Below are 18,382 nucleotides of genomic sequence, written 5' to 3' on the forward strand. Positions count from 1 at the left end.
TCAGCAGCGAGTTCAACCCACGTTGACAGAGCAATGGCCTCCTTGAATGTGAAGATCCAAACTGAAGGCAAGTTGGACGCCTCTTGGATGTGATGGCTTCTCAGAAGCTTTCACTGGTGTCCATTCCGTGGCAGCTCTCCTTATAAAGTATGATCTGTACAAAAAGAATCCTAAAAGCAATTTAATGGTGAAATTAAAGATCTACATAGATTACACTTCCAATGCAAGGGAATGGATTAACTTTTCTTTCAACTCCTGCTGCTTAATGTTGATTTAATATATCGTCTTGACTTTTAATAAGGTTATTGAAAAGCATATAAGGAGCTGTGCCACAGATGCGACAGCTACAACTTCATATGCAAAATAAAAAGAGACATTATAATAAAAAGAAAATTGAATGTTGCTTATATAAAATCTGGCTTTGTTTTGATGCATAAAATAGCAAACATTGTTCCACACTGAGGTTTTCAAGAGTCTTAAGTATACAACGCTTCTGATGCCACCCCAGTTGCCTATATATAGATCTGTCTTGTGTAAAGAATTTAAAAAGCATTAGAATGGAGAAATCAAAGAGACAATAAATTTTAAACCAATCTTATTGTCTGCAGCCTAAAGTGTTATTAAGATCAAAGTGGAGCAAACATCTGGCATTTGCCTTTCTGCAAAAATTAGATCAAATTACCTACCATAGGATTTAGATCCATTCAGTAAGTTCTTTCCATTGTACACATAGTTTTCTTTCTCCTTTTTATTTGCTAGATCTAACTGAACACCCAAATTCTAGCCTCTTCATTCATTTGGAGTTGAAACAAATTAACAACAAAAATGGAAATATATGTTCCTCATGAACATCTGTTTCCTAAGGAATATTCAAGGTCCTTCAGATCCTAAGGAGAGAGGTTCAGCTAGCCTTCATCTTTGCCATTAAGTCTAATTGTCTAGAAATAAACTTTACTGAGTACACACACCCCTGTCCCCCTCCTTGAAAAAGAAATTCTTCACGCCCACTGTTGTAATTATTGCCATTGGTGACTTTATTCTATACTAATCACTCATAAAGTACGTTCTTAAGAAGCTTGGCACACTGGCCCATACTTTCATGCATAAACTTATCAAATGTACATTTTTCAGACTTTTAAATATATCTAATGCATTCCTAGGCTTTTGATACCTTTGTTTAGAGAGATAAATACATGAATGTTACATCTATATAGCAAAATTTTTTTTAATTCTTTGAATAGAAGAATACACTAATAGAAAGCTAAGACTGAGAATATGTCTCTCTCCTTAAATACAAAAAAGACTGTGCCTTTATACATCAACAAACTAATTACAAAACATAGAAATTCAGCAAAAGTTTAATTCAAAGGAAAAACTGTATTAAGGTTTGCAAATTTATCATTAAATAAATCAAACAAACTTAACAGTGCTCCGTAGTGATGCCATGCAATAACTATAAAATTATGATTAATGAATTTGAGTGTTGCTGTCCCAGATGAGCTGTAACTGACACATTAATTCTTTCCAATTGCTTCCTTGCTGGAATCCATATTGATATCACTAGACAGAAGGATAAGATATAGCTCTCAATTATTCTAAAGAGAGATGGAGATATTATTTTAACCTTTGTTCTTTTGATCTCTTGTAATATGAATTGGAATATGGCTGTTTCCATAAGGCATTCTTTAAAAAAGAAATGCAAACATGGTGATCTCAAATTTTATCTGCAGAACTTTTATTGGGAGTCAGTGTAACTTCTCCATTTGATTCATCCCCAAGCTATGTGATTTACATCTGTATCACAGCAAGGAGGAGTTATTGCTTATTGCAGCTTAGAAGTTTGGGGTTTTAATGTGATGCCATTCTTCTTTTATGTGAGTATATCATTTGATCCTCATATTTTGTTCCTTGATCATTGAAAAAAGTCAGATTTTTAATTTTATTTTCAATAATTTTAGAAAATAATGGGAAAGGGAGCGAGTGACAGTTAAAATTTCTTTCCTCCTTCCCCTGGACCCATAAAAGCTAGGGGAGGAATTCAGGCAGCCAGCAGCCACACATTGTCAAAGGGCACCTTAAAGTCGTCAGATACATTCCCAGGCACACAGTGCAGACAGGCTTCAGATGCTTTTATGAAGCAGCTTTACAAGGTAGCATCCAAAACCTGCACTGGGATTCGTTACGATACCTGTATGTTGCTGTGTATTTCTGGTTTCGGTCTCAACTGATTAAAAAAAAAAAAAAAAAAGCAAGATGTCTGAATCTTATTATGGCTAACCTTCTTGATACCTTAAGGCCAAGATCTGATGGTTATTAAAAATAAGTAGCGGTGATATCTACAATGTTTTGACTAAATCCAAATACACATGAATTTTTTCACTCCCTGAAATTTTAAATGAGGCAGCTCTCCCCTTCAGAAGCCTTTGGTTAGTGCAACCAGGTAAGCAGAGTGACTCAGAAAAAAATGTAGACCTTCTGCCAGTATTGACTGCTGTATTTCAGCAATTAATGAAGAGATTTCTAAGGCACATTTGAGTTATCTGGCGCAAATAAGATGTGTTTTTTTAAAAGCGAAGGAAAAAGTGTGTAAGGGGATCATTGGGTTAGGCAAACAAGTACTCTTGTCTCCATCTTCTACCAGTGACTTGGTGCTTCTCGTTTAGGAAACCTTTTGGAACTGACAACTCTAGGTTTACTCCTGTACACTGGATAACACAAACATCAGTCCCCAAGGGTACAGTTCTCCAGTGCTCTTTTTAATTTTTTTTCCTTTTTTTTCTTTTTTTTTTTCCCCCCACTCAGAAGGTGGTAAATTACAAGGTTAAATTTCTGCGTCATTTTTGCAAATGCGATGTCCCTCTTCCCAGCCAGGCACCGCCGTTGACAGGCAGCTGGAGCGGAGCCACGATGCCGTCTGTTCGGCTGACCCATCCAGGACGCACCATACCTACTGTGCGCATGTGTTGCTCAGATGTCTTGCACATGCTCAGCAAATCTGACGTGCTTTTGATGCCTCAGTCCTATAACGTGTGCGTGAATCAACTGTGCGGCACATGGATGACAGAGCGCACACAGAAATCCCGGACAGAAATCGAGCCTACCTCACTGGGGAGACAGAAAAAAAGAGTCTTGCTTCTATTTGTGGCCCTGAAAGCTGATTAAGGTGTGCGAATTCTCTCTCTCGTATCTTCTTTTGATCAGTAACTATCTACAAAGCACACGGGACTTCACAGTGGCTGTATCTTCAATGCAAAGCTGGTATGTAGGCCAAATGCAATTTATAATGAATGTCTGAGCTTGTTAGCATATAAAGAGTAAGACCATGATACTACAGAGTACTAGAAAGGTAAAGTCCAGGAGGTTTTTCTCTCTGTTTTAAATATTCGAATGAAGATATATATGAACATCTTTTCGAGGAAACTTACTCTGTCCAACTGCCCATATCTCAGATCAGAAAAAGTCAATTACCTTCTAAAAATAATGATTTTAATGTTATTAGCCTTTCAGTAAGTTTTAGAAGCACAAAAAAACTAAAAGAGAAGGAAGACTAAACCAGAAAACCTTTAAAAGACCCCCAGACAACCAGTACTACTAGACTGGTCAGCTCCGTTATTGCATGAAGGAAGAACACACCACATCTTACCAGCATCCAGCTTCTCACAGCTGGACACGGGACATCTGACCCTTTTCTCTGATTTTCTGTGTGTGCCATGGGAAAACGCTACGTGCTGTTCCCTCATTTGACTGTATATCTGACTATGTCATTAATTTCCATGAACTAAAAGGTGTATACGTCTGAAAATGGCTAGGCTTGTATCACTGCTCAGAGGTTTATGTGAAATCAGAGACAGTTCTCAGTCCGGTTCAGCGAGATGGCGGTCCCCGTCAGAGCGGCTTCCTTCGCAAGGGCAGACAACGCCACCGCAGCCGCGGGATTGCATGGGGGGTCTGCAACGACTGGCTGAGTCCCTCACGCATCCGACAGGGTGGCAGGTTGGAAAGGTAAGATTTATACCGCTACCGCCCGTCTCCCACCGGCAGGGTGGAAAGTTTGAAGAGACCTGTTCTCTGTGGTTCCACTCCTTCCTCCATGCTGGCCGTGCTCCAGTGCTGCCAACGGGGACAGAGATGGTAAAAAGAAATGACAGATCTTCCTGTTCTCTTTTAGAATTAATTTTTATCTCCTCTGTCCCTATTTACAGCTTGTAAAGTGCTGTATTGTAAAGGTGTTCCTTATCCTTTTTTTTTTTTCTTTGCTAAAAGTCAGAGCAAACTGCTAGCTAGACATAAAATGGGGATAAGGTGTAAGGCAGGCACACCAACTTCGACTTTAACTCTACAACAATTCAAGGCTGATTTATATTTTGAACTGTCACTATATAGTTTACAAGGGGAAAAGTGTGAGTAAAGATTGAGATTTTCCTTCTATAAATTGTGGAAGTGTGAGAGGGAAGTGACAGATCTCATTTAAAAACCTTATTGAAGTAGCCGTGTTGAATGACGGTGCCATTGCTTGTCTCTGTGTCTCATTGTCATAATGTAAGCTCTTTTATAATTAGAAGAAACCACAGAAGTCAGAGTAAAGTACAACAGATCCAGAAAGAGCTGGAAGCTTAAGGAAGAAATAAAGAAAAAAAAAAACAACAATAGACATGGGCTGGAGAAGATATTTTATTTATGTGTTACTAGTAGTTAAAATGACGTACAAAATGCTGGGAAGAAAAAACTCCAATTCTATTCAGTTACAAAATAATTAAAACTTCATTTTAAACCAAGTTTTGCTTTGTGAGACTGAGCATGAAAATACTGCAGCCTTAGGTTATATAGTCCATTGTTTTTAGAATAAAGCAGACATTTAAATACATATTGTGGTTGATATTAAATACCTCGTATAATTGTAAGTTAGCAGAACTTTCTTACTCTCAGGCAATAACTAGCAATTCATAAAAGTTCTTTGTATAAAATTTACATTTTTTTGGGGGGGGGGGAGGGGGAATCTGCCTCAAGGGGAGTTCCGTCATGATCTATGCACAGGCTGTTTGGAACATAAAGATTTGTAACACTTTTATCAATTTTCCTGCAGAATGCTAGCCTAATCTTAAATAAAGGAGTCAGTAATGTCTGAAGCTTTGCTTAATGGCTAAGGGTTTAGGGACATAGCAGTCACTGTAAAAGACAATGGGACCTTTACTGTCAACTTCACAAGCAGAAAAAAATTCATTCTTAAGGTGTTCCCGCTTCTTGAATAGAAACCTTAGCTAGTACAAAACTTTCAGCAATGACTGAGATTGGGTCTTTCCCCTGCAAACCAACTCAAAACAGTATTTGAAAGGAAAACAACCCCTGCCTATTATCAGTGAAAGAGGATTTGTATTAATAATAACATTAAATATCCATTTCTTTCTGTTTAACTATTCACATTCCACACAGTGGAAATTTACCTCCTGTAATTCCAGATTTTAAAATTGGATTTTAAAATCCATGAAGAAATGTGTCAAACCTGCTGAGTGAGAGTATACCAGATGAAATGCATTTTAAAATATCAATCAACAAGTTGCAATCTCTCAGTCTTACAAATGCAGACCTCACAGCAATGGATTTTACAGTAAAAATACATTAATTGCAGAGATGCAGGATATCGCCAATAACTGTGTGATGCACCGTGTAACAGCTGGGGTATCTGATATAACGGGGGCCCACTGGATGCATCTGTGACATGCCACTCACCATGTATTTTTCCCCTTGGACATGTTAGTAAGAGCAGAATTGTCTTCCTCAGCGGACACAAATGCTGTCAAGATAATCAGCTCGTGGCTGAGAGAGGCATCTGGTGTGAGAGAGAGCAGTTACACTGATAGCGGATACTGGAGAGCTTGCTGCTGAACGGGGAAACTTAGTCCTGGACCGTCCAAGCCCCATCGTACGAGTAACTTGGACCTAACTCCCACTTCACTCACGTCAGTGATGTCTGGGTTGCTTTCAGGACTGGTGCTGACCCTGGCATAGGAACACACCTTTCCTTTGGTGCCCCACCGGCCAGGACGGGCGGTCGGGGCCCCGCCGGCACAGGCAGAGGCAGAGGCACAAGCACAGGCAGAGGCACAGGCAGAGGCACAGGCAGGAAGGTGTGCAGCACCCTGTGAGCTCTTCAGCACCCAGCTGGAAAGCGCCCTTGCAAAGCCAGCACCCAGGACGGCATGAGTAGTCTGCACACCGTGAGGTATGAGACGCGGCCAGCGAGACAAGCCCCAGGCTTCCAATCGGAGCCCCAGGGCAACGTGCGTGGAGAGGCTGCCCCTCAGGTCCAATGGCCCAGGGTCCACCTAGCTAAACCGACTTCTTTTGCAGGACCTTCTGTGCTCTTGCCAAACGTACAGCCCTGATCAAGTTTAAGCTCCTAATCCTGAAGGAAAGAAGAGGCAGGATAACCTCACAGGTGAGATTCATCGAGCTGTTGGAAGTTGTGTGTCCCCTTTTATGTTTTTCCCCCCGAATGAGAGGGGCAGTTAGCCTTTAATTTTCAGGAAATTCTCTTTACTTAGTCCAAATCCAGTTTAAATGCAAGTCTGTGGTAAAAGATAAAAAAAGAGGATTATTGCTGGCAAAGTTCTGCATCTCTTTTTCAACAAACTGCATGCCTGTGGCAAAGCTAAAATAACAATAACAATGCAATGTTTACTAGTCATGAATGTCGTGTCTTTTGTCTCTTGTGTGGTTATTGCATTTGCAGTCACATGATGCTTGTTTTAATTTTTGCTTTGCTCTTTATGTACTAAATTACTGCCATTCTGTACTTGATCTTGGTTAGCAAGATTTTTGTGCTGTGGTTATGTATGGTTTTTATGTATGTGTGTGAAAAAGAGAAGGAGAGAGTTCGGATACGCACAATGGAGTATGCATACTCATTGTATGTACGTGTAGATACCAATGACTAAAAGATACTGCATATACATATATATGTAGATATGAAGAATAACTGATATCAGAAATACAAGACATCAAATGGATCTAGTGGCACAAGAATGGGTTTTGATGGAGTTAGAGAGCCATTAGAACTCAGAAGTATATTTATAGCCTTGTATATAGTTTCTCTTTAATTTATGTAATATACGACTAGGTATATAAATTAAAGCAAAACGTAAACAGAAGACAATATCTCTTCCTCTATGTCTTCCCATGTATGTATCTTCCCTTTTTCTACTCCCTTTTGTACTCCCTACCTACTTACTTTGGCCTTTTGCTTTCTAACTTGTTGCAGCTCTGTTTTCCATCCTCCTATACTGACTTTTCAAGACTCCCACATCCCCCCATTGCTCTCCAGACATGGCTTTTGGATTAGTTATTTTTTTGAAGAAGCGTGTTACAAACTCTTGATACACCTGCTATTTGCAGCGATGGTTTTGCTATGCTTAAAACCGCTTTTTGCCTACTTTGTATTTAAGAATAGATTCATGCTTTCAAATATATTGTCCTCTCACTTTGATGTTTCTCGTAATACCGTAAAAGCAAACAGCATGGCAGGTGAACATTAGCAAAAGCCACAGCTCCACTTTCCCAGCAAGCGGCAAAAATGTGAATATACACTAGGAAACCTAATTCATCACTGCAGGTAAATAGATTTTTTTAATATTTCATACTTTTTTTGTCATAGTGAGCATTTATGTATTTGCTTGTACACATCCATTCTCTCCCTTACACACAAACACACGTGTGCCCTTCCCTTACATCATTTTTTTTCTTTGTTTTTTTTTTGTTTGTTTGTTTTTTGCTTGTTTTAGGTTAATTCACTAGGTTCCTTTCAGTTTTGTCCAGCCCCGAAGGTATGCTAGTTCATGCCACTCATTCTCACGCTGGCAATGATTGCGTACAGTCAGAGTGCAATCGGTACAATATTTGTCTCAGTTTAGTCCAAGTCAATAGATATACACCGGCATTCCTTAACTCGGGTGATTCTTTTCTTCTTTCTCGGGGGCTGAAGCTCGGGGCAATTGAGTGTAACAGTCATGGAGGTGAATTTCTTGGGCTTGCAGAAGGAGCAAGACTGGAAGGAGCCTTCTTCTTTACGGACGTGTCTGGGGATGTAGAATGAATTGCACTGGCCGTAGCAGAACCTGTTGATAATGGTACGACTGTTGCAGCCTTCTTCGTGGATAGTTTGTTTGAGGGGTTGAGTTTTACACCAATCCCGCTTTAGGTATTTGCGCTCAGTGATGTGCAAGGCCTCCTGACTAGACTCCAGCACCTCTTCGGCAGGCATTGAGGTGCCTTTTCCTCGTTCTCGATGCCTAGAGCCCGACTGCTGCTGTGTCTGCATTTGCTCTGAATCATTGGGCTGATCTTTGTCAGGAGGAGGGATAGCACCTTGAGATCCACGATTCCTCTTTCTCCCTTCTGCTGCTGGTAGCAGAAATCCCATCAGAAGAAACACGGCACCGACGGCGTACAGTGTGCGGACCATCCTACATGGAGGAAGTTGAGGGAATAAAGCACAGTTGTGGATTTCAGATATCAACAGAAGCAGTAAATTTTCAGTTCCATAAAATAAATGGGCTGGGGGGCTGCGGGGGGGTGTATGCATGTGCTTATAACAGATATGCATTCATTTAGCCTTTACCAGCTGGAAGCTGTTTCCAAATTACCAAATGATAAAAGCTTTCATATATGGTGAGTGAAAGAGGCTAAAGTAGTCCAAACAGAATTTCATTTTGTGTAGCATGCATCTTTTTCCAGCTCTTTTTTCCATGTATATTACCCTAGTTAAGAATTCTCGTTCCCTTCTCGTAGCTCACTGACATTAGGAAGGTTGCTCCTGACTTAGACTGGTGAAAGAGCAGATTTTATGCTACACATGGACTTACATGACATAGCTGTCTACAACACCAGGGGGCTAAACTCTGACTCAGGAGATCCAGTCTAGCTGTGTTCCTTAGTCAGACTCAGAAGCTTTGTACAGCTTCTTGCATAATATACATCCAGACTATAATGTGCATGCTATATCCACCTGTCGTCTGAATTACAGCACCCCAAGCTCTGTCACACTGCACCTCTGAATTGGTCCAAGGTGTCTGTGTGTAATGAAGCTTAAGATAAGAGATGTGCAACAAGATAGACAACTAACATAAAAGCATATTTAGGTATAGGTTCAAAGAGATGCATCTGTGACTTCAAATTACAATTTCTCACGCATTACTCTGAATCCTTGATAGAAGTTACACAGATGCAGTCACAGTGTTAAGAATTCTTCAGATTTCTGAATTTTGTTCATTGAACACGGCATGATATTGAAAGGACGTATGAGGACAGCAGAGTTTCATATACAGCATTAAGTATCATGAGGTATCATTATCAGAAAAGAATGCAGTTTGTGCACACAAAAAAACACTTCAAGAAGTGCAGTAAGTGGAGACTATTAGGTTCTTCAAAATGGCACCCCTGCTCCAAACCTAACTAATAGTGTAGGAACAGCCTTTCTTGCCTCCCTTATTCCACCGCTCCTGCTGCTTCCCAAAGCTCTGAGCTCTTTCAGCGGCTCAGTCAGCTCAAGACACCAACCAGCCGGGAAGAAACTCACTGGAAGTCACACTTTCCCCCTCTTCCAGACGTACCATGTTGCTCTGGAAAGCAAGGGATGTGGCAGCAAGAGAGACAGATCGGGAAATGAGGCTTTCACGGGACCCTCCCCGTGGGAGCTTGGAAGAAGCCACCAGAAATGAGAGCCTGCTTGCAAAAACCCCATGAAACAGGAGAACTGCGAAGAGGCACATGCATTAAAAAAGGGGAAGAATTGTGAAAAAAAACCCTGAGGAAGCTGGTGTCTTCTACCTGCTTGGACTGCTAGGGTTGTATGCCTTATTCGACTCATTTTATCAGTAAGGGACAAATTAGTGTTTGAACCAAAGAGTCCTGCTCATGTTACTACCCAAGAAACATATGTGAAACCGAGGGCACCGTCCTGGACGGCTGTATCCGCTCTGCCTGAGACCACACAACTAGGCAGGAAAGCAGCCAAATGCCAACGCTGTAAGGGCCACCTAGAGACTCAGCAGCGGCGCGGGGTAAGTACCATTTGCTATAAAAGATAGCTGTTAATTTCTCAGTTACTAGGTCTTTCCAGTCACACGAAGAAAATAAATGTTATATTATGCTGTTCAAAAAGCCTTTCTCACTGAATGGACTGGGAAAGGAATTACTGGAGTGGAAAAGTATCATAGAGGGGTTCAATCGTACTCAGGGATTTGCTTGTGGATGTAATATTTTAAGTGTTTGTCTACAGATTGTTAGAGCACCTGGAGTTTATAATGCATATGATAAATATATGTATTCACTTTATTCATTTATATTTATGTACCAGTATGTCCTACGTTTGGCAGAAGCTCCAGGCTTCAAGCAAGGGATGTAAGAATGACACTGTTGCTGACTCCAACAGACAACTTGGAAGGGCTGCTTTTAATATCTAAATGAAATATGGTACAGAACATGCAATTTTAATAACCTTAAGGCTCTGACATAGAACAAAAAAGAAAGTTGGGAATTCTAATTGAAGACTAATGCAGCATAATTTCAAGTGTCAGCTTGGACTGCACATTTGCTGGTTTTTCCGGTTTCTATTACAACCTGAATGTTATTTAAACGTATGTCTTTTTTAATTTAATCTTTAAAATAATTTTTTAAAAAGAGTTATAAACCACTGCTTATTTCCTCAAGAGACCAGAATGACTCCTTCCTAAACTATTCCTATTTCTGCTGCGACTGTATACCCATGCTGTATTTAGACAGTATTTTAATATGCACTTTATTTACTCAACATGCTGCCACAGCCTTAAAAGAAAAAAGAAAAAAAAAAAAGAAAAAAGAAAAAAAGTCATTGCATGCAACTGAAAATAAATTGCTAGTTTATAAGCAATGCCAGAAAAGTTCAGGTGTTTGTTTAGTGTCCCATAACTGAGTTGAAGTTCCACCAACATGCATATTGATGGACTACTTTTATTTCTAAAACTGATGACCTCCACATTACTTCACCTTTTTCTTTTTTCTTTTTTTTTTTTTTCATAAATGCGCAATTGGTAACGCAGTAAGGTCTAGTCATGTGAAAATGAGGTGTACTTTGGGATGGGAATTTGGGGGAATTTGATGGTAATGTTTACTATTGTAAGCTCTGTATCCCAGATACATGCATCTTTATGAAGTATGTGCTTAACCCTAAGGAAATGCAAGTGTGTGTTTCAGTATAATCCTAAACAGGGGGAGGAAAGGTAATTTTTCACTGAGTTTGTTTCCAACCTTAAAGGCAGAAGACATATTACGTGCTCATAAAAGAAACTGTGATTCAAGTGAAAATTAGCAAACTCAGCAAAACCATTTGTTATGGTCACTTCCAAAACACACATCTAAAAGTAAATACAGTTTAAACATAACCCACAGAGGAGGCTGTGTGAACTCCATGATCCCCACAGCAGCTCAAGGACCTTGAGCAGCTAGGACCTTCTTTTAATAGTAACTTATTACACATTTATTAAAAAATTAAGATTATTTTTAAAAATGCAAAATACAAAGGCAAATGAGGTGGTATGCCTCAGTAAGGAAAGCAGCCAAAATGCAGTGTGAGCATTCTGCACCACCTCTGGTCCCTAGGCATTTGCTTATGAGAGAAGACGACACCTCTGTGTGCTTACATTAGGAACTAGAGTGGTTCATCCATCGATGAATTAGTGTTTGTGAATGTTTCCTTACCAGGTTTTTTTGGGGGGGTTTATTACTGCAAAAAAATAGAACACAGAAGAGTACAAGTAGCTAAATCACTATTGCCATGCCCAGTTTTACCAAAAAGAAATTTCTCCTGAAGTAAATGGGTTTGTCCTTGTCTCAGCCTTAACTCTGCAGAAGTAATACCTCTGGAGCTTGGGTAGAAGCTGTGAGGAATTATATTCCAAATTTCTGCAAAATTTTCAGTATTTGATACTGGCTGTTATACTAGCATAACCAAAAACCTTTTTGAGAGTCTATCTGAGAATCCTTTGAACAAACAGATAACTATAACCAAAATTCCCACTTATTTCATGCAGATCCAGAGATCCAATAGAACTAATATTTATTTTTTAAAAGTAACAAAATACTTCCAAAATCTATTCTTTCCATGTTTCACTGCTAAGCTGAGTTCTACTTTGCATCATCTGTAAGCTCTTAGTCCTAAAGCCAAAAGAAGTTTTATTGCTGACTTCAAACAGGAGCAGAATTGGGCCCTAACATTCATATCACCTCATATGTGGTTTATCTAGAGCCTGGGATCTCATCATCTAAAACAGATTAGGAATTTTGTGGATTAATACTAGAAACCATTCACAGAGAAGTGTAAATGCTTTCAGGTTTATTATTTCATTCAATTAAGATGTAATTTTTTCATTTATACATTTTCTGCTATAAATTAAGGATCTCCATGTCAGTTCATAAACAGCACTTCCCTGTGAGTTCCCAAGCAAAGTCAGAAAGTTATTACTGAAATTTTTAGCACAAAGCAACTTGTTTAAAAGAACTGGATGGAATCCTGGTTCTATTGAAATATACAGCAAAATTCTCACAGACCTCAGCAGGCCCATAATTTCATCTGTGAACCATATTTACTAGGAAAATATTATGATGAGCCATAGACTCATGTGCTTCACAGAAAACATGAAAAATAATCTGATGAAGACCTAAAAAAATAAATGTATTTGGTGGGCTTCAAATACCAGCCAAAGAAAGAGGCAAAACACAACCCTTTGACTGCTGAGAAAATTGAAGTGGTTTATGTCCCAAAGGATCAGAATAATTTTATGCCTGGCTTATTATATATGAATTACAGAAATAGTCTTATGTAGTGTTTTCATAGTTCATAGATCTGTACTTTTAAATATACAAAAAGGCATGGCAATGGCAGTTCCCAGAGAACCATAATTTATTATTTTTTTCTTCTGAGATCAAGACAGCAAAACTAACATCTCTGGTAGAATTGGGATACGTTTACATTTCATATCATTTTTCCTTGCGAGCCATGGAAATGGCTTTTTTTGAGACACGTAATGACTGCAGGCAGCAATACAAGAAAGAAAAAAAGAACTTTGAAACTTAGAGAATTCCCCCTTTAAGAAAGTATCGCTCTGTAAGACATTCTATGGGACCACAGGGAAGTTGAACATCATGGTGGGCACGGCTGGTACCAAACCCGAATTAGACTTGCCCTGAAGATGCCCACACAGCCTGACAGCTCCACTCCCCAGAGCGAAACTCCCTTCAGTTTTGCTCACGGAGCCCTAAAACCACCAGAACAGTTTTGCTCCTGCACGCAGCCATGCCTACTGAAAAGGAGAAAGTCTTCAGGAGAAGCTACGCATTTCTGGGTGACATCGCCGAGAGAAAAATAAATGCTTTTAGCACAGCTTGGAACCGAATCCTAAAGAGGAACAGAAGGCTACGGGCGTTGGCGCCCTTTATCACACACAGTCTGCACCGCATGCTAGTTGGTTACTCCCAGGCTTTTTCGGCGCAGTGAGGAGCGGGGGCAGGAGAGCAGCGGTTCTCCAGCTCAGGAATCACCGGGCGTAGCTCAGAGGCAGCAGTGCCTCGGGGGTTACCGGCGCTGGACCTAAAGAGCTCCGCGCACCTCACAAACCGGGTAACTAAACCCCGCGTCGCTGCAGCGTCAGCCAGACGCACGCTGGTGTTTCAGAGCCCTTGTCTGTGCACGTTTCCCCAGCACCGGGTCTCAGCGCTGATGAGCGAAACGGGGTTCACTCACCGAGAGGAGCCACGAGCGGGACACCAGCACCGAGGCCGCAGCTGACGGCCGAGCAGGGACGGTACGGCTCAAGAAGAGCGGGCCGGGGCCGGGCAACGCAACCCGCCAGGATGCGAGGGGGGCCGCCCACCTTCCGGCCCGCCGCCGCCGCGGCCCCGCACCGGACAGGACAACCTCTCCCGGGACGGGACAGCCCCGCCGCACCGCCCAACCCGCCCAGGTAAGACGGGGCTGTCGCCGAGCGCAGCCTGGGTGCGCTGCGGGATCGCCGGCGGCCGTCGGGGCGCAGAGGCCGCCGGCTCGGCCGGGAGCGGCTCACCCGGCTCCCGGCGGACGCTCCTCGCGGGTGGCTGGCAACACCGCCCGGGTCTCCTCCCCGGGGGGCGGCCGCCGTCTAGGCCTACCCAACGAAGGACGAGCTCCCTGGAAGTGACTCCCGAGCCCCCGGGGGATGGCATTAAAACGGGGCAAGTAAACAAGCGTCCTCCCGGAGGGAAAAGCTCGGCGTTAGGTCGCGCCGCGGGCCCGGGGCCGAGAGGAACGCGGCCAGTCCGCGCCCTCGGGGCCGCACCGGGCCGCCGCGCTGCGCAGAGGGCTCCGGCGGCGCCGAGCCGAGCCTGGGGCCTGTCAGCGCCGGGGAGAGGAGCGACGGCCGACGGATGCGCCGAGCCGTCGGGGCGGCAAAACGCCCTTGGCGCCGAGTCAGGTGGGAGGGCAGGGCGGGGAGGCGGCGGAGGGAAAGGCGGCGGGGCGCCGAGCGCAGCGGTGGAGCCGCCGTCCATCCCGCCCGACGGCGCCTGAGGACGCGCGGTTGCGGGACGCGCGGCGCTGCCCGCGGGCGCGCTGCCGGTGCGGACCCTCCGCTCCGCGGCGCTCGACCCCGCCGGACATGCCGACTCCCCCGGGCGATACCGCCCCCGCCTCGGGGAGCCCCTGGAGGCCCAGGCGCACGCTCCGCGGAGAAGCAGAGGTTTGCAAAGGCAGAGCCGGGGGTTGAGCGGTCTCGTAGAGGGAACTCGGCGGGACGGGACGGGACGGGGCCGGCACCTGGGGACCTGCCCCCGCTCCGCGCAGAGGCCGGACCGGGATTTTGCCGTGTGTCGGGTGGGCGCCGAATCCAATTTGTCGGGAGTGATGCTGTAGGCGGAGATGAGAGGCAGAGCTAACGGGGCTTTTGCAATCCCTGAGCTTGTCAGGGGAAAGAGATGTAACGGCGCCCTAAGCCCCAGCACTGCAGCGGAAATGTCGGTGTCCGCCTCACTCCCGCTGACGGGAGAGACGGGTGTCATCCTCTGCAAAACCGAGACGCCCAGGAGTTTTGCTAGACACCGATGAACGACTCCTCCCCTTCCCCCTCCCTGAAGGTAGGATAAAGAGATTAAAATTTTGCCTCCCGCAAAGACTGGCCGAACTCTGCAGCTGCCGGAACAGTTTGCGCCCCCGCTGTGAGTGCGCGCAGCGCAGCGCGGCGCGTCCCGGCTCACCTGCGCGGCGGCGGCGGCGGCTCCTCGGCGGGGCCCGGCTCGGCGGCGGCGGCTCCTCGGCGGGGCCTGGGGCTCTGCGGGGCTCTGCCCGGCGGGTCACTCGGCGGAGCGGGTGGCGTGGGAGCCCGGAGCTGCCCGGGAGTCCATAGAGAGAGAGTCTCGGATCCTGCCTACAAATTGCAGCAGCGCCGAGCTGTCTCCCATTTAAATGTCTGCCAGCTGAGATCTGCTCTCCAAGCCCCTCCAGATCATTGGACAAGCGCCTCCAAAGCCCGTGTTATCCGCCCCCTTTAACACTTCCATAAACTTCCACCAGGGAAAGCTTTCAGTCATCCAGATAAACACTCGACTACTTTCCTCTCTTAAGAGAATCGGTGCTAAAGGTCACCACCCCAAGGAATTGTTCCTGGAATGCACAGAAAATTCACATTTTCCATCCCCGTTAAAGGATGACATTTAAGAAGAGTTAAATCCCACCCCCCCGCCCGCGCCTCCGCTGCCCTTCCATGCACGCTGCCCGGGCCCGCGGGCTGGGCTGCTGGGGCGCTTCCCTGCCCAAGAGCCGGGCGGGCGAGCGGTCCCGCAGCGGAGCCGCCGCGGGGTGCCCCTTACCGGCCTGCCTTGCCCAGGAGGTAGGCAGCCACCTTTCTGGCCCTCCCTGTTACAAACTGGCATTGCTGGGTTTTGCCTTCTGCAAACATGCCGTGAATTACGCAGCTTTAGCAAAAAAAACCCTTGTGTGTGTGTGCGTGTGCGGGGGGGTGGGGGTGGGGTGGGTGTTAAACCCTGGCTCCCAATCCGGAGCCGCGCTCATAGCTCTTTATCAGTGTGAGGTTTTTTTATTATTATTATTAAATTTATTTTTTGTTGTCTCGCAAGAGGCGGGACGCATCGGGTGGCTTTTCCCCCTCCCGTCACTGCCTCTCTCAGAGGTCTGCGGGCTTCTCAGGCGTCCCGCGAAGGGCAGAGACGGCGAAGGAGCGGCGCGTCCCGCCTGGGCTGAGCGCGGAGGCGGCCGGAGCCTCCCGCCCGTCGGGGCAGCCACGGGGGGAGTCACCGCTCCGCACCCGCGGCCGCTCCGCAGACTGCTGCTCCGGAGCCCCTAGGCAAGGCGGCCGCGATGCTCGGGCCAGCCCCCACGGGGGACAAAACTCGGAGTTGGGCAAAAACCGGCGGGGCTGAGCGTCTTTGCGGACCGAGCCCTTCGCAGCCGTAACCGGGGGGGAGCGTCTCCACGCTGCGGCTGCCCGAAGCTTACCCCGTCTGCAGCCAGCGTGGGGTTGGGGGCATGGAGAGGCAGAGCCCTAGGGGGGCGAGGGGACCTCGCAGCCCGGCAGTGGCAGCCCGCACCTCCCCCGGTGCCACCCGGCCGCCCCGGCCTCCAGGCGCGCCAGCACCGGCGCTCGACCCCCCCCGGGCTTTTTAACACGGAGGGCTGCAACGCTACGGAGGGACGGAGTCATTACGAGCAGGAGCAGCCTCTGAAATATGGGTTGACCTTTGGGCTTGCTAATTAGAGACGTTTGTCAGCTGCCGCTTCCAGCGGTGGGCATCACCCAGCACGAAGCGAAGCAAAGCAAATAGAAGCGCCCTGCGACGGAACTGGGATGTGCAGGCGGTGCTGCAAGCAACGGTTTGTTCTCTCCTGACTGTCCAGCACGAATTACTGCCTGTGAACCGAACCAGCCCTGCAGCTCAGCGACCCAGCCCTGGTAGTCAGCACCCACCGTGGGCCTCGGACTGGCCCGGATCTCACTTGGCAAATAGAGATTTTTATTGTCCCCGGTTTTGCCGGTGGGGAAGACAAAATAAAATGAAAGGATCAGCTATGTTAGGGATGCTGGGTCTAGGCAAGATGCCAGGTTTCTGACTTTCTAGAGTGCTTAGATCAGCTAAGGCTCAAGCATGACTCCACTTAGTGCCAGTTACATAGCTGAGTGCTCAGCAAGGTAGTAAATTAGGCCCATTGTTGTAATTCACGCACACATTTAGCAATAACTTGTTAAAAAAATAATCACTTCAATTACTTGACCAGCAGCATGTAGAAGTGCTGCAGAAATAACAGGGCAAGCAAACTGTAGTGCAGTGGTAGGTGGCAGCATGAGAGAGAAGATGTGTTGGTGTGCAGGGGCCACTGAAATTCAAATACAATGAGGCGGGGGGAGGATTGCTGGCAAAGAATCACAGCAAATGACATCTGGATGGATGGAAGGAGAGGCCTAGGGAATTTTTAGGATTTTTTTTGTTATTTTACTCAAAAAACTGCTTTTAAAATTAATAAATGTTTTAATTAACTGGAGTCCTTCCTTTGTGAATCCAGATTAAAAGTCACAACTCCACCTCTCAGTATGTCGGCAGACTTTATGCTCCTTTTCTTTTTCTTCTCTTAAGTAGTTGTGCTGATGTGTAGGGAAGGGGTCTATTCACCTCTCTTCTGCTCTCTGTCTCTTACTCTGATTACCTGTCCTAGAGCCAGGCTGGTGGGCTGGGGGACTGTCCCTTTCCCAAGGCCATGGTCCAGGCATTTGGTGCTGGAGGAAGTGTTTCTGTGGTTGCTCTGAGCTCCTGTTGGCGCCTGATGATGGCACTGGCACTGCATGCACTTCCAGGAATTGCTGTAATTTTCTGGGATGTAGTTTACATGACACTCTGGCATTGGCTTTCCTAGATGATGATACTTCTGGACATCTATTGCAGAGCAGTCATCTCTGCTTAATGCCTCACTGCAGTCAAGCATCTAGCCAGAGTGGCTGATCTTGAGTAGATCTCAGTCTGACTTAAAGCAAACTAAGAAACCCTTTAGGAAGCATCTCCAGGTGTGGAAGGTATGTTGCCTTCTCCAGACGTCTGTCCATTTCTTGTGGCTGAATGGTCTGCCCCATATTTCCCCATGGTTTTTTTTCACTCAGCTTAATCCAGAGTGTTTCAAGTAGGCACTAGCATCTTGGGTCCAGGAGGACAATTTTTCAGATTTCTCTGATTGTTGCAAAGTAGAATTATTCCTGCAAGAGTTTGCCTGCTCGTTCAGAAAAATAAACCAGTTGGGTACCAATAAGGTAAGTAATTGTAGCTGTATCTGCTTCCTTGGACTGAATGAAGGTAGAAATAATAACAACAACAACAACAA

At 45.3% G+C, this 18,382-nt stretch overlaps 1 protein-coding gene across 1 annotated transcript; it reads right to left on the reverse strand.

The window, feature by feature from the left end:
- Positions 1 to 5,047: 5,047 nt before the first annotated feature.
- Positions 5,048 to 15,488, reverse strand: GREM1 (gremlin 1, DAN family BMP antagonist). Its single transcript, XM_054826152.1, has 2 exons — positions 15,256 to 15,488; positions 5,048 to 8,459 (listed from the first exon to the last, which is right to left on the reverse strand). Exon 2 carries the CDS (start codon positions 8,456 to 8,458, stop codon positions 7,904 to 7,906), a length of 555 nt encoding a protein of 184 aa, XP_054682127.1. The 5' UTR covers position 8,459; positions 15,256 to 15,488; the 3' UTR covers positions 5,048 to 7,903.
- Positions 15,489 to 18,382: the final 2,894 nt, after the last annotated feature.

The sequence above is a fragment of the Grus americana genome, chromosome 5 (genome assembly GCF_028858705.1).
Source record: "Grus americana isolate bGruAme1 chromosome 5, bGruAme1.mat, whole genome shotgun sequence".
Taxonomy (NCBI): Eukaryota; Metazoa; Chordata; class Aves; order Gruiformes; family Gruidae; genus Grus; species Grus americana.

Coding starts and splice junctions, on each gene's coding strand:
- GREM1 (XM_054826152.1), bottom strand. CDS start 8,458: ATGGTCCGCACACTGTACGCCGTCGGTGCCGTGTTTCTTCTGATGGGA.